The sequence below is a fragment of the Myotis nattereri genome (assembly GCF_964212035.1).
Source record: "Myotis nattereri genome assembly, chromosome: 3".
NCBI lineage: Eukaryota > Metazoa > Chordata > Mammalia > Chiroptera > Vespertilionidae > Myotis > Myotis nattereri.
Window position 1 is genome coordinate 55228501 of NC_138077.1, and position 14195 is coordinate 55242695.

Here is a 14195-nt window from a genome sequence, read left to right on the forward strand (position 1 = left end):
TTCTTGTTTATAGCTTATGCCTGGGGTTTATATTTGTTTTGATATGGTGCACAGTCTCCCTATGATTACTCTCATCTTTTTCTATCAAAGATAACCTTGCTGATTATGTTTCTGAAGCTAGATCTTTTCTATTGTGATTACAATTGCATTCTGTACATAACTAGTTTTATTATTTGTAAGGTTTGGTATTACGTGTGCTTCTTCACTTCATAGACATTACAAAGCAGATATGAATAGTGTTAAGTGGTTTCTTAATCTTTGTTTTCTCTTTTTTAACCATTTAGTTCTGTAATCCTCTGAATTTCCTTCAATGTTTCGTATCTCTGAATCTGTAAACTCCAGATCTAGGCAAATTATTTTTTGTAAGGTCAGGGTTATATCACAAGTTACTACTTATTACTATTATATTTTCCCAGTTTCAGACTTAAAAGAAGTCATTGCACTGGTCATTCAGGCATAGCTTATTATTTACAAAGAATGATTACTTCATTATTGGTACCAGTTTCTCCATTTTGTATTTGTACAGTATTTTTTTCCTCCGTAAGTAATGTGTTTTGTTCATTGTGTTTATTTTTTAGGAATCGGATGGCATAAGTGGTTAAGGTGGTATTGAGGGCCACTGAAGCTTATGAAAGGTAGAAATTCAACCATGATTTCTTTTTCGACTGTACAGAATTCCCTTCCTTGAAGTCTTCATTTTTACCTTAGTATCAGGTAACTTCAGTACTTGTTTTTCATTATCATGAATAAGTAAAATTTTCAAATATGAAACCAGTTTTTGGATGCTAGGATTTTATGTTGAGTTTGTGCAATGGTTTTTTTATGTTTTGGTATTCATTCATATCTGGTAGAAACTTGGGATTTATTTTCCCCCCTGAAAAAAACAGTGTTAAGAGAAAATTGTTGTATTATGTTGTTGTTATTTTAGATTTTAAGTTTTGTTCAGCACAGAAAAATGTTTATTATGTAACTTTGAGAAATTTAGGTGGGAAAGTGTTTTCTTCTTTAACCCTTTTGCTATATAGGGCATTGTATTTTTCATCTACCTGTCATCAACACATATATACTTACATTAAATTCTCCAGGGAAACTATTTTCTTTTAAAAAAAATTGATTTTAGAGAGAGGAAGACACACACACACCCCGCAACCCCCCCTCCCCCCCTCGCCCATCTGTTGCCTCCTGCATGTGCTCTGACTTGGGATCAAACCTGAAACTTGGGTATGTGCCCTGAACAGGAATCAGTCCTGCCACCTTGGTGCACAGGATGACACTCCAACCAACATCAGTGTGCAAGATACATCGATTGGTTGCTTCTTGTATATGCTTGTATGTGCCTGTACACACCCTGACTGGGGATTGAGCACAACCTAGGTATGTGCTCTGACCCAGAATCGAACCCTTGACCTTCTGGTGCATGGGATGACACTCTAACAACTGAGCCACACTTGCTTGAGCAAGAAATTTGTTTTAAGTATTTTTGATATTCCTTTTATTATAGAAAACTGTAGAAAATTCATAGTTTTCTAATAGAGGAAGTATTTTTAATATTAATGTTTGAATTGTTAACATAAAATGTGATGGATGACACAACTAGATCCAGCAGAATATAGGGTTCTCTTTTACTTGGACCTTTCTTCACCGCCCTACCCCCCAGCTCCTTTTTAAGGTAAATTGTAATTGTGCCTTTAAACATTTTGAGTTGCCATAAATTTGATATTTTAATATTTCTAAATACCACTATTTTCTTGTTACATTGTTTTAGAAGACTTTGGTGATGAATATTTGAAGTGCGGGATATGCTTAGTTTTTGCTTTTCTTTCTTTATTTGTTACATGGGGATGTACTTTTACTGTGTGGAGTGTTGTAAATATTAAGTGAACTAAGATACATAAATGTACTCTGCACAGTGCTTTCCAGATGATGATAATCTCTGAATTTTATAGAATAGACTCAAGCCTATTAACAACTGTGGAAAGATATTTTTCTTATTAATTGCATAGAACCGTTAAAAAAAAGAACTCAGTAAGCACTTTAATTGCCTTTTGTACTTGATTAAAAATGAGTATTAATGCCCAACTTGTCCATCTGGTATGCTTCTGTTTACTTTGTCCTCTGAAAACAAGCCTAACAGTCCCCTCAGTTAGGAAGTAATTGTTTGCAAATGCTTGTATTAAAAGCCCATGTGTTTAATTCCTTATGAAAAGCCCCTACTCAAAGTTTATTTACTCTATTTCTATAAAGCTTAGTTTCTAATTGCACATAGATAGTTGATTAGAAGCATTAAACTGGACAGTAACAACAAGAAGAGTAAGCTGTCTCTTCTGGAAGACAGGAGAGAGATGGTTGGTAATTCACAACAATGACTAGGGGTTTCCTAACCCACCACAATTTGGATTACTTTTACATAGCTGCACCAAACATTTTTTATTGGAAAAGGGTGTGTGAGGGAGAGTGGGGATTGAATTGAGCAGGAAGCTGTATTGTGGCCCCCTAAATATCTCTGTTGCTGTACCTTTTGGCTTTTCTGGCAGAGGGGCTGGAGATGAGGAAGAATAAAACTTGGAAAGGGGAAGTAATGCTGAGTTAGAAGGTACATTTAGCAGAAATTGGCCCAAGGTGGGCCCCATCCTTTCTCTCTCCTCTCCTGTTCTTGTTAGTAATCCCTGTTATGATTAACTTGAAACTCCAGGAGTACCAACCCGCCTTTAGTTGAATTAGCCTTTGGATTTAATTTTTTATCCTGTTTTGGTTGTTAACAGTTCTGCTGTTGTACACCATTGTCAGCTGCCCAAGGTCCTTTCACTTAGAAGATAGTGGGTCATCTCAAGGAGCTCAGGGTGACTTACTACTCCCTCTAGTCCTTTTTTCCCAGTTGGCCAGCGGCTCCTGGGAATGCAAATTATTTCTTTGTATCTTTTAGTGCACTCTTTTATGTGGGTGACATGATTGAAAAGAAGCATTATTTCTTTCTTCCTCTCACCTATATAATATCCCTAAATCCTGAATTTCCATTAATTGCACAGACATTTGGGTCAAAAAACAGTTGGCTTTTTTTTGAAGATTTATCAGGAAAATACATTTAACTATTCACTTCGAAATGTGTATTGATTACATGAATTTTCTTTAAATTTATCTGGTCCTCCCTAAAAACACTGAGATTTTAAAAGGGAAGTATCTTGTGTTAAATTTTGAGCATGGGACCTTTTGTTGTGTTTGGATTTTTGAATGTGCTGTGAAGCACATGAGATCTTTGAGATCATTAGAAGTTAGAGGGGGAAAGTTAAGGACAATAACTTTGACCTTTGTCATTTCTCTTGGTGTAGCTTTGTACTTTTCCCTTTTACTATAGGGATGGTGAAATTAACTTTTTTTGTTTGAGAGCCTTGTTTTATTTCCTGTTCAGTTTACTCTGTCCAGACACTAGCTGAGGTATGTGATACAAGTATGGGTCATGCTATTTGTCTCTGTTTCTTCTCTTGGATTTTTTTCACTTAATAAATCTTGGAGAACTTTTTTTCAGCACATATAGCAACCACCTATTGTTGAAAGTATTACATATGTCTCCCTTCCCCCCCATTGGCCCCTTCTAGCCTGCCCCTGTCCCCGCTGCATTATTCCTTTTAATGGCTGTGTGCATACCATTGTATGGTTGAATAAGTCTTGGCAGTGGATGCTTAGGTTGTCTCCAATCTTTTCCTATTAAAGGGTTGTACATATATCTTTGGTTAATTTTCATGAATAAGCCCGCAGGATTGTATGTATTTTTAGCACTGAGGTTGCTGGGTCAGGGTTACATGTAGTTTTCATTTTGGATAGATCTTTCCAAGGCTAGTTTAAAACCTCATCAGAGCATTGTTCATTGATATTGAAATCTGTGTTATCTTAGTATTTTCTGGTATTTCAGGGAAATTGTCTTAAAAATAGTTTATAGGTTAAGCCAATATGGTCATAGGAATAAGAACCCGTATGTAAAAAAGGAAGAGAGGATTATTTTTTCTGTGTATATGGCCTGTTTTTAAGAAAATTTTCAAAGAGGTCAAGTTTGTCTTCCATTTACAGTATTTCTATTTCCCTTTCCATTTACCACTTCTGTTGAGGTTTGCTGTCTTCCTGTTCTAAGTCCCTTACTTTGGCACTTTATGCAAACCTGCCTTTTCCCTCAAAGTATTCTGTATCTCCAAAGTACTTTGACTTCCTCAATTCTAATTGTTTCAGTCTGATGTTAGGGATAAGGTGAGTAAAAAAAAGAAATATATATATATATATATATATATATATATATATACACTAGTATATATGTGTATATATATGTATATATGTGTTACATATTTGTGTTTGTTGATGTGGACATTATATATTAACACAATGTTATAAGTGTTTAGTTTAAAATAGTATGCATATACAGTTGACTCTTGGACAACATGGGTTTGAACTGTGTGGGTCCACTTATATGCAGATTTTCCCCAATAAATATATAGTGACTCTCTGTATTTCCAGGTTTCACACCTGTGGATTCAGCGAACCATACATTGAATAAGTTTTAGCCCTAAAAAACTTATTTTTGATCCTCGGTTGGGAATTTGTGGATGCCGAGAGTCGACTGTATGCGTTGTTCCACACCGTTTTATTATAAGGTTTTGCGCATCCTCGAATTTTGGTATTGAACAGGGGTCCTGGAACCAATCCCTTAAGGATATCAAGGGACTAGTTAAGTTTTTGGGGAATTAAAAGTTATATGCAGGGGGTCAGTACTCCTATCCCTGTATTGTGCAAAGGTCAGATGTATTAGGATATGCTAAATTTTTAAAAATTGATAAGGTATGTGATCAGGAACATTGGAGTTGGGTACTTCTGCTTTAGGGAAATGTGGACCTTGTGTTGGCTTAACAAGTCAGCTTCAACTTCGGCCACTTTTATTTAAAAACTAAGTTCTGTCCTAGGTCAGTTTCTCTAAATTGATAATTTAATAATCTCTTCTTATACAGCTACTATATTTTAAAAAGCTCCTTTTTAATTTTAATTAATTAATTAATTTAAAAAATATATTTTTATTGATTTCACAGAGGAAGGGAGAAGGGGAGAGAGAGAGAAACATCAATGATGAGAGCGAATTGCTCGGCTGCCTCCTGCATACCCCCTACTGGGGATTGACAAAGCAATCTGAACATGTGCCCTGACTGGCAATCGAACCATGACCTCCTGGTTCATAGGTTGACACTCAACCACTGAGCCAAAAATCTCCTTAAAAACAAAACAAAACTGTGTAGCACTAGCAACTGTAGCAGCAACTGTATATATAAGTTCTTTTTAAGTTAGGGGCTTTCCTAATTCTTTAAGAAAACAGTAAATAGATTAGAAGAATATAATTTATTTGGTAAGGATTTCCAAAGAAATGTCCAAAATAAGCAAATTCTAACCCTCAAAAACTTAAGTTTCACATAGTCATAGGATAGTTTATTTTGTAAGAAATGTGATAACAGAATATTTGAAGAGAACAGTTATTTGGTAGTATATTTAAAATATATTTTCTTTAGATTTTAAGTTTGCTACTTAGAGTTTTAAAAAGTGAAATGAGATTCTCGGTTCTTTGTCCTATGTAATCCAGACTGATAGTACCTGGTACCAGGGAAAACAAGATTAGCAAGTATGAATTATATTTTTATTTTGTTTACTTTGCTATTATATGTTTTTAGCTATTTATTTAAGTAAAATTTTCTCCCTATATAAAAACCTTAGTAAAAGAAATAGTATTTAAATTTCAGTAGTGTATTTGAACTTAACTGATTATTTATTTTACCTCTGAAAGCTATGATCCAAGGCAGTAAGCATTATTGATTTGGGAAAGAGGTGACTAAACTGAAACATAGTTAATGTGTTTACTAATTATGGTCCCTTCTCCTTGGGTAGGGTATGTCTGTTTATTTCACACAATCTGATGATAGAAGTCAGTTTAAAAAAACAAGCTTTGTACCAATGCTTTGACCTTCTTTGAAATGTTTCTTTGAATTTCATGGTTGTTGTTGTTAGTTCCTAGAATAGCACAATGGAATATGAATTTATAGCAACCAGAGTTAGAAGGGCAGATTTAATATTGCTTGGCTTTTGTATAATAATAGAGAAAATAAGATAATGTAATAGTGTCTAGTTTTTATCATGACCTATTTAATCATGTACAACTACTTGACTATATTAGTAATGACAATACTTTTATTACATTTAAAGAAATTTAAAAACATTTATAAAAATTTTTATTGTGGAAAATTTTCAAATTAGAGATAACTATAATTGAGAGAAAACCTGGTAATTTTACCATCCTTTGGTGATGTTAATATTAATATTTTAGATAAACCTGTGCACATTCACACACGCAAACACACAATTCCCTTTATATTGGGATATTTCTCCACATTTAAAAATATTTTTAAAGAATATTTTTATGACTATATGGATTTTTTGTTTCAACAGACTTTTTATTGAAGTACTGTAACAACTGACAGAATGTGCACATATCACAGATGTACATCTTGCAATTTTACAAAGTGAGCACACCTGTGCAACCATCATTCAACTCAAGAAAAAACATTGCCAGCTCTCAGACATCCTTCTCTTCCTGCCTCCTATCAGCAGCCCCTCCCAAGGGTAGCCATTCTGATTTTATTTTTTAAGAAAAACCTATTGAGATATAATTTACATGCAATAAAATTAAAATTCACCTGTTTTAAATGTACAATTCAGTGATTTTTAGTAAATTTATTGAGTTGTGCAGCCATCACTATAGTTTAGTTTTAAAGCATATGTATGAATATATTTAATTAGTTTTCTTTTGTTGAATATATAGTACATTTTCAGTTTTTCACTGTTACATACACTACAGTGATTTTTCGTGTATATCTTTGTATGCATTACTGATTTCATCAGAATAGGTTCCTAAAAGTATAATCACTTGTTCAAAGAATATGTGCAGTTTTATGGCTTTTGATATATAGACCAAATTGCCTTTGAAAATTGTTGAACTAATTTTTAATCCCATTGTCAGTAGATGTGTCTTTTCGTCAGCCACCTCAACATTGTACTTAATTTTTTAAAAGTTATTACCAGTTTGGTAAATGAAGTATGTACTTCTGTTTTAATGTTTGTCTCTTTGATTATTGTAATCCACTATTATGTTATATATTTAGTGACTGTTTCTAAGTTTATTTTATGACTTGCCTGATAATGTTTTGTCAGTTTATTTCTTAATGAATGTATTTCTTCTTCTTATAAAGCATTTTAATATCCTAAAGGATATGAATCCTGTGACTATTACAAATACATATTTCCTTAATGTCAGGCTCATTTTTCATAAAAATAGATTAGAGAATGTTTTTAAGACAAAAATGAAAATTTGTATTTTGCTCTACTAGTCTTAGTAATTTAAAAATTGGAGGCAATACTGAAATACACGAGTGAAGTTTTTCTATTAAAGTGTATACTTTCATAATTTGAATTAAAGAATTATCAAGTAGACATATAAAACTAATTTACTATGCTTTGTTACCAAACTTGGTCTTTCTAGGCAGTTATACTTAAGCATGAACATTGACGACAAACTGGAAGGATTATTTCTTAAATGTGGCGGCATAGACGAAATGCAGTCTTCCAGGGCGATGGTGGTAATGGGTGGAGTGTCTGGCCAGTCCACTGTGTCTGGGGACCTGCAGGAGTCGGTACTTCAAGATCGGAGTCTGCCCCACCAGGAGATCCTTGCTTCAGATGAAGTGTTACAGGAAAGTGAAATGAGACAACAGGATATGATATCACATGATGAACTCATGGTCCATGAGGAAACAGTGAAAAACGATGAAGAGCAGATGGAAACACATGAAAGACTTCCCCAAGGACTGCAGTATGCACTGAATGTCCCTGTAAGTAGCTCCTTTATAAAATATTAAGCATATAATTAGAGACATAATTTAGTATTGGGTAATACTACAAGTCACTGAAGAAATTTCAGAAAACGTTTAATGGCTAAATAGTTCACATTGGTGTTCTTAAATAGATACACTAACATTGACGTAAATTATATTGGAAAATGCAAAATTAACTTTTTGTATTACATACATTTTAGAAACTTATCTTTTCCAGGATAACATTTATTTCTTCATCAGGATTACTGTGTGTTAAATTTTAAGTGCTTAATTTTTAAAGTATTTTGTTTTAACTTCTGAGTTTTTCCTTAATGGGTGGAAAGATTGAATCTTGAGCATAATTAGAAAAAGAGCATGCACTTGAAGGGCTTTCCTTCAAATTCTATAACTTAGCAGTTCCTGCCTTCTTTATTTTTTCATCTTTTGAAAGTATATTAAGATCTTTAGTCTTCTCTATTTACTGTAGATATCATGGCTCATCACCTAAGGTATTCTTTTGTAGGCACCCATAAAGATTTTTCCGTCTTGTATTTTTAATTTTACCTGATAACCAGCAAAACCATAACCATATGTAATTCTTTTCTTTCTGTGATATTAAACCTGGATTCCTTTCAGTACATTTAATATATTGTACATTTTCTTTTGATTCATGACCTTCATATATCCTGCTTATAATATCCTCCTAAGCCATACCCCTCCCTGTTTTCTAGCCTAGTTAGTGCTTCATCACCATCACCCTGCCAGTCTAGGTTGAGTCCCTGATTTAGGGGCTTGTGATTGCTTGTTCAGTGTTCTGACTCTAATAGACTGTAAATTCTACAAGAGCATGAAGTTTGTCTTATTTCCCCTTATATCCCAATAGTTGGCACATAGTGTGAATAAATGGATAACTGCTTATAGTTGTGTTCTAGTATATATGCTTACCAATTTTTACATAGCCCGTTGAAATAGCCTTTTCTTTTTTTAGTAGGTTGATGTGATTTTTGAATGTTGAACTGGCCTCGCATACATGGAATAAATTCCACTTGGTTGTGGTGTATAATTCTTTTTATACATTACTAGAGGCACGGTGCACAAAAATTTGTGCACTCAGGGGGGTGGGGGGGCCATCAGCCCGGCCTGTACCCTCTCGCAGTATGGGACCCCTCGGGAGATAACGATCTGTTGACTTAGGCCTGCTCCCGGGTGGCAGAGGGCAGGCCCAATCCCTAGGTGCAGCCCCTGGTCAGGCTCAGAGCAGGGCCGATTGGGGAGTTGGGGCGCCGCCCCCTGTCATGCACAGAGCAGGGCGGATTGGGAGGTTGTGATGCCAACGTCAGTCACGCTCAGGGTAGGGCCGATTGGGGGGTGGGGCACCACCCCCTGTCACACTCAAGGCAGGGTCGATGGGGAGGTTGCGGTGCCACCCCCTGTCACGCACAGAGGAGGGCCCATCAGGGGGGTTGGGGCTCCGTACCCTGTCACGCACAGAGCAGTGTCAATCAGGAGGTTGGGGAGCTCCCCCGTCACGCACAGAGCAGGGCCCATCAGGGGGGTTGGGGAGCTCCCCCCGTCACTCACAGAGTAGGGCCGATAGGGGAGTTGGGGCACCGCCCCCTGTCACACAAGGAGCAGGACAGATCAGGGAGTTGGGGTGCCGCCACTGTCACACTCAGGGCAGGGCCAATGGGGAGGTTATGGCTCTACCCCATCACACACAGAGCAGGGCCCGTGGGGGGGGGGCGGGGTGAGGGTTGGCGCGCTGCCCTCTATCACCCACAGAGCAGGGCCAATTGGGGGGTTGGGGCGCTGCCACTCTCACACTTAGGGCAGGGCCGATGGGGAGGTTATGGCTCTACCCTGTCACACACAGAGCAGGGCCCATGGGGGGGGGGGGGTTGGGCACCACACCCTGTCACACACAGAGCCACAGGGCTATCAGGGGGTTGGGGAGCTCCGCCGTATCAGGCACAGAGCAGTGCTGATCAGGAGGTTGGGGCGCCTTCCCCTGTCACGAACAGAGCAGGACGGATAGGGATGTTGTGGCCCTGCCCCCTGTCACACACAGAGCCGCAGGGCAATCTGGGGGTTTGGGCACTGCCCCCTGTCACGCTGATCCCGGTGACGGGAGGCCTCTCGGCTTCGCTGTTCCCGGTGCTGGGAGGCCTCACGGCTCCGCTGATCCCGGTGCTGGGAGGCATATTACCCTTTTCTATATAGGATAGAGGCCTGGTGCATGGGTGGAGCTGGCTGGTTTGCCCTGAAGGGTGTCCTGGATCAGGGTGGGGGTCCCCACTGGGGTGCCTGTCCAGCCTGGGTGAGGGGTGGTGGCTGTTTGCAATTGGCCACATACCCTTCAGGGTGGGGGTCCCCACTGGGATGCCTGGCCAGTCTGGGTGAGGGGATGAGGGCTGTTTTCAGGCTGGCGAGTGACTGAAGCTCCCAGCCGCTCCTTTTTTTCTTTTTTTTCTTTTTTATTCTGGGCCAGCTTTAGCTCTGACTCCAGCTCTGAGGCCTCTGCTGCTGAAAGCAGGTATCTGGTTTGTTTGGGTTCTATAATCAAAACAATGTATAACTCCAGCTCTGAGATCCCGTCTCGCTGAAAGCAGGTTTCTGGGGTTTTGTTTAGCTTCTATATTTGTTACAATGTTTCAAACTGCAGGCTCAGAGGCCAGCAAGGCAGGCGGGGAACGTTGGTTTCCTCCGTCACTGAAGCAAACAAGCCTCATGTTAGTTTCAAGCTGCCTGGCTGCCAGCCTCCATCTTGGCTGGCAGTTAATTTGCATATTGGCCTGATTAGCCAATGGGAAGGGTAGCGGTTGTACGCTAATTACCATGTTTCTCTTGTATTAGATAGGATTGGATTCAATTTGCTAATATTTTTTTTTGAGGATTTTGCATCTATGTTCATAAGCTATATTGGTCTAGTTTTCTTTTTTTGTAATATCTTTGTTTGATTTTGATATTAGAGTAATCCTGAATTCTTAGAATGAGTTAGGAGTATTCCCTCTGCTGCCGTCTTCTGGAAGAGATTGTAGAGAATTGGTATAATGTCTTCCTTAAATGTTTGGTAGAATTTACCACTTAATCCATATGGCCTGATATTTTCTTTTTTGGAAGGTTTTAATTACTGATTCAATTTCTTTTACAGATATAGGCCTACACAGATTATCTGTTTTTTCTTGTGTGAATTTTGGCTAATTGTATCTTCCAAAGAATTGATTGATTTTATCTCGGTTATCAAATTTGTGAGTATAGAATTGTTCATTGTAGTCCCTTGTTATTCTCTCAATCTCCATGAAGGCTTGTTGTGGTGTTCCCACTTTCTTTTTCTTTTTCTTTTATTATTTTATTTGTTGTCTAAAATTTTACATGTTACATAAAATTTTACATTTTCCCTGCTTGACCCCCACCTTCGACTCCCCCAGCCATTCCTACCCCGGGCAAGCCCCCACCGCCCCAGTGTCTGTGTCCATTGGTTATGCTAATACGCATGCATACAAGTCCTTTGGTTGCTCTCTAACCGCACCCCTTTCCCCTGCCATTTATCTCTGGATCTATTCTTGTTCATCAAATTATGTTGATCATTATATCCACATATGAGTGAGATCATGTGATATTTATCTTTCTCCGACTGGCTTATTTCACTTAGCATAATGCTCTCCAGTTCCATCCATACTGTTGCAAGTGCTAAAAGTTACTTCTTTTTTTTATAGCGGCGTAGTATTCCATTGTGTAGATATACCACAGTTTTTTAATCCATTCATCTGATGGGCACTTAGGTTGTTTCCAAATCTTAGCTATTGTAAATTGTGCTGCTATGAACATAGGGGTTCATATATCCTTTCTGATTGGTGTTTCTGTTTTCTTGGGATATATTCCTAGAAGTGGGATCACTGGGTCAAATGGGAGTTCCATTTTTCACTTTTTGAGGAAACTCCGTACTGTTTTCCACAGTGGCTGCACCAGTCTGCATTCTCACCAGCAGTGCAGGAGGGTTCCCCTTTCTCTGCATCCTCAGCAGCACTTGTCGTTTGTTGATTTGTTGATGATAGCCATTCTGACAGGTGTGAGATGGTACCTCATTGTTGTTTTGATTTGCATCTCTCGGATGATTAGTGACTTTGAACATGTTTTCATATGTCTCTCGGCCTACTGTATGTCCTCTTTCGAAAAGTGTCTATTTAGGTCCTTTGCCCATTTTTTGATTGGATTGTTTATTTATCTTCCTTTTGTTAAGTTATATGAGTTCTCTATAAATTTCCCTTTTCTGAAATGGCATTGGCAAATATGTTCTCCTATGCAGTGGGCTTTCTTGTTGTTTTGTTGATGGTTTCTTTTGCTGTGCAGAAGCTTTTTATTTTGATGTAGTCCCATTTGTTTATTTTCTCCTTTATCTTTCTTGCCCTTGGATCTGTGTCTGTAAAGATATTGCTACGACATATGTCTGCTATTTTGCTGCCTAGGGAGTCTTGTAGGATTTTTATGGTTTTCTGTCTTACATTTAAGTCCTTTAGCCATTCTGAGTTTGTTTTTGTGTATGGTGTAAGTTGGTGATCTAGTTTCATTTTTCCACTTTCATTTTTCATATTAATTGCTTATGTGTTCTCTCTTTTTTTTCTTAGCCTGGGTAGAGGCTTGCTGCGCGCCCCCCCCCCCCTCCTTTTTTTTTTAAGCCTGGCTAGTTAGGGTCTTGTTGCCCTTTTTAAAATACAGATTTTAAGTATAAAGTAGTGTTAACTATATTCATATTATTGTAAAACATCTCTAGACCATTTTATCTTGTAAAACTGAACTCTTTATCCACTGAAGAAATTTCCCATTTCCTCTCTCCCCAGTAGAGCTTAGTCATTTTATATATATTTAGAAAGAACCAGCTTTTGATTTTCACTCTTTCCAGTTTTCAATTTCATTGATTTCTGTTCTAAATTTTATTATTTCTTTTGTGTTATTTTGGATTTGATTTGCTCTTTTTCCCCCTGGTTTTTAAGGTGGTGGGTTAGATGATTGATTTTAGATCTTCTTTCAGATTTTTTTTCTTTTTCTTAATCGTTATTTTTTTATTTTTTCAATTATAGTTTACATACAATACTATATTATTTCAGGTGTTTGGTGATTAGACATAAAATTTATTAAGTGATCATTCGCTAAATCTCATCCATCTGACATCATACATAGTTATTAGGATATTATTAACTATATTAATTATGTTGTACTTTGTACCCCCATGAGTATATTATAACCACTAATTTGTATTTCTAAATCCCTTCACCCTTTTTACCCATTACCCTCCCATTTGGCAACTATTAAGATGTTCTCTGTATCTGTGAGTCTGTTTCTGTTCTGCTTGTTCGTTTATTTTTAGATTCAATTATTGGTAGATATGTATGTATTGCCATTTTGTTCATATTTTTGATCTTTAAAAGAATTTTTTTTTCTTTTGAAAGAAGACCATTTAACAGTTCATATAATACTGTTTTGGTGGTGATGAACTTCTTTAGCTTTCTCTTGTCTGTGAAGCTCTTTATCTGACCTTCAGTTCTAAATAATAGCTTTGTTGGGTAGAGTAATCTTGGTTGTAGGCCCTTGCTATTCATCACTTTGAATATTTTTCACCATTCCCTCTGGCCTGCAAAGTTTGTGTTGAGAAATCAGCCAAAAGTCATATGGGTGCTTCCTTGTAGGTAATTAACTGCTTTTCTCTTGCTGCTTTAAGATTCTCTCTTTGTCTTTAACCTTTGGCATTTTAATTATGATGTGTCTTGGTGTAGCCCTCTTTAGGTTCAACTTGTTTGGGACTCTCTATGCTTCCTGGACTTGTATGTCTATTTCTTTCACCTGGGAGGGGAAGTTTTCTTCATTATTTTTTCAAATAGGTTTTTAATTTCTTGCTCCCTGTCTTCTTCTGGCACTGCCATGATGCAAATGTTGGTACCCTTGAAGTTGTCCTAGAGGCTCTTTACACTATCTTCATATTTTTGGATTCTTTTTTTCTTTTTGCTGTTCTGATTGGGTGTTTTTTTGCTTCCTTATATTCATATTCCTGATTTCGTTCTCAACACCCTCTACTCTGTTGTTGATCCCCTGTAAATTATTCTTTATTTGGTTAGTGTATGCTTCATTTCTGATTGCTCCTTTTTTTATGTTGTTGATGTTCTCACTAAGTTTCTTGAAATTCTCATTGAGTTCCTTGAGCATCCTTATACTGGTAACCATTATTTGCATTCTGTATCTAGTAGTTTTCTTGCTTCCATTTCATTTAGTTCCTTTTCTGGAGATTCCCCTTGTTCTTTCATTTGTGACATG

At 37.3% G+C, this 14195-nt stretch overlaps 1 protein-coding gene across 13 annotated transcripts in view; it reads left to right on the forward strand.

Moving 5' to 3' along the window:
- Positions 1–14195, forward strand: part of ZNF148 (zinc finger protein 148) — a 152906-nt gene that overhangs the window by 71808 nt on the left and 66903 nt on the right. For 7 of the 13 annotated variants that reach the window (XM_081085404.1, XM_081085393.1, XM_081085398.1 and 4 more), the window contains 3 exons: positions 579–714; positions 6469–6642; positions 7559–7907. In XM_081085404.1, coding sequence (XP_080941530.1) covers positions 7575–7907 — 333 coding nt within the window. In that variant the 5' untranslated portion in view covers positions 579–714; positions 6469–6642; positions 7559–7574. The remainder of the gene's footprint in view (positions 1–578; positions 715–6468; positions 6643–7558; positions 7908–14195) is intronic. The other 6 variants (XM_081085397.1, XM_081085405.1, XM_081085400.1 and 3 more) reach the window with 1 other exon arrangement.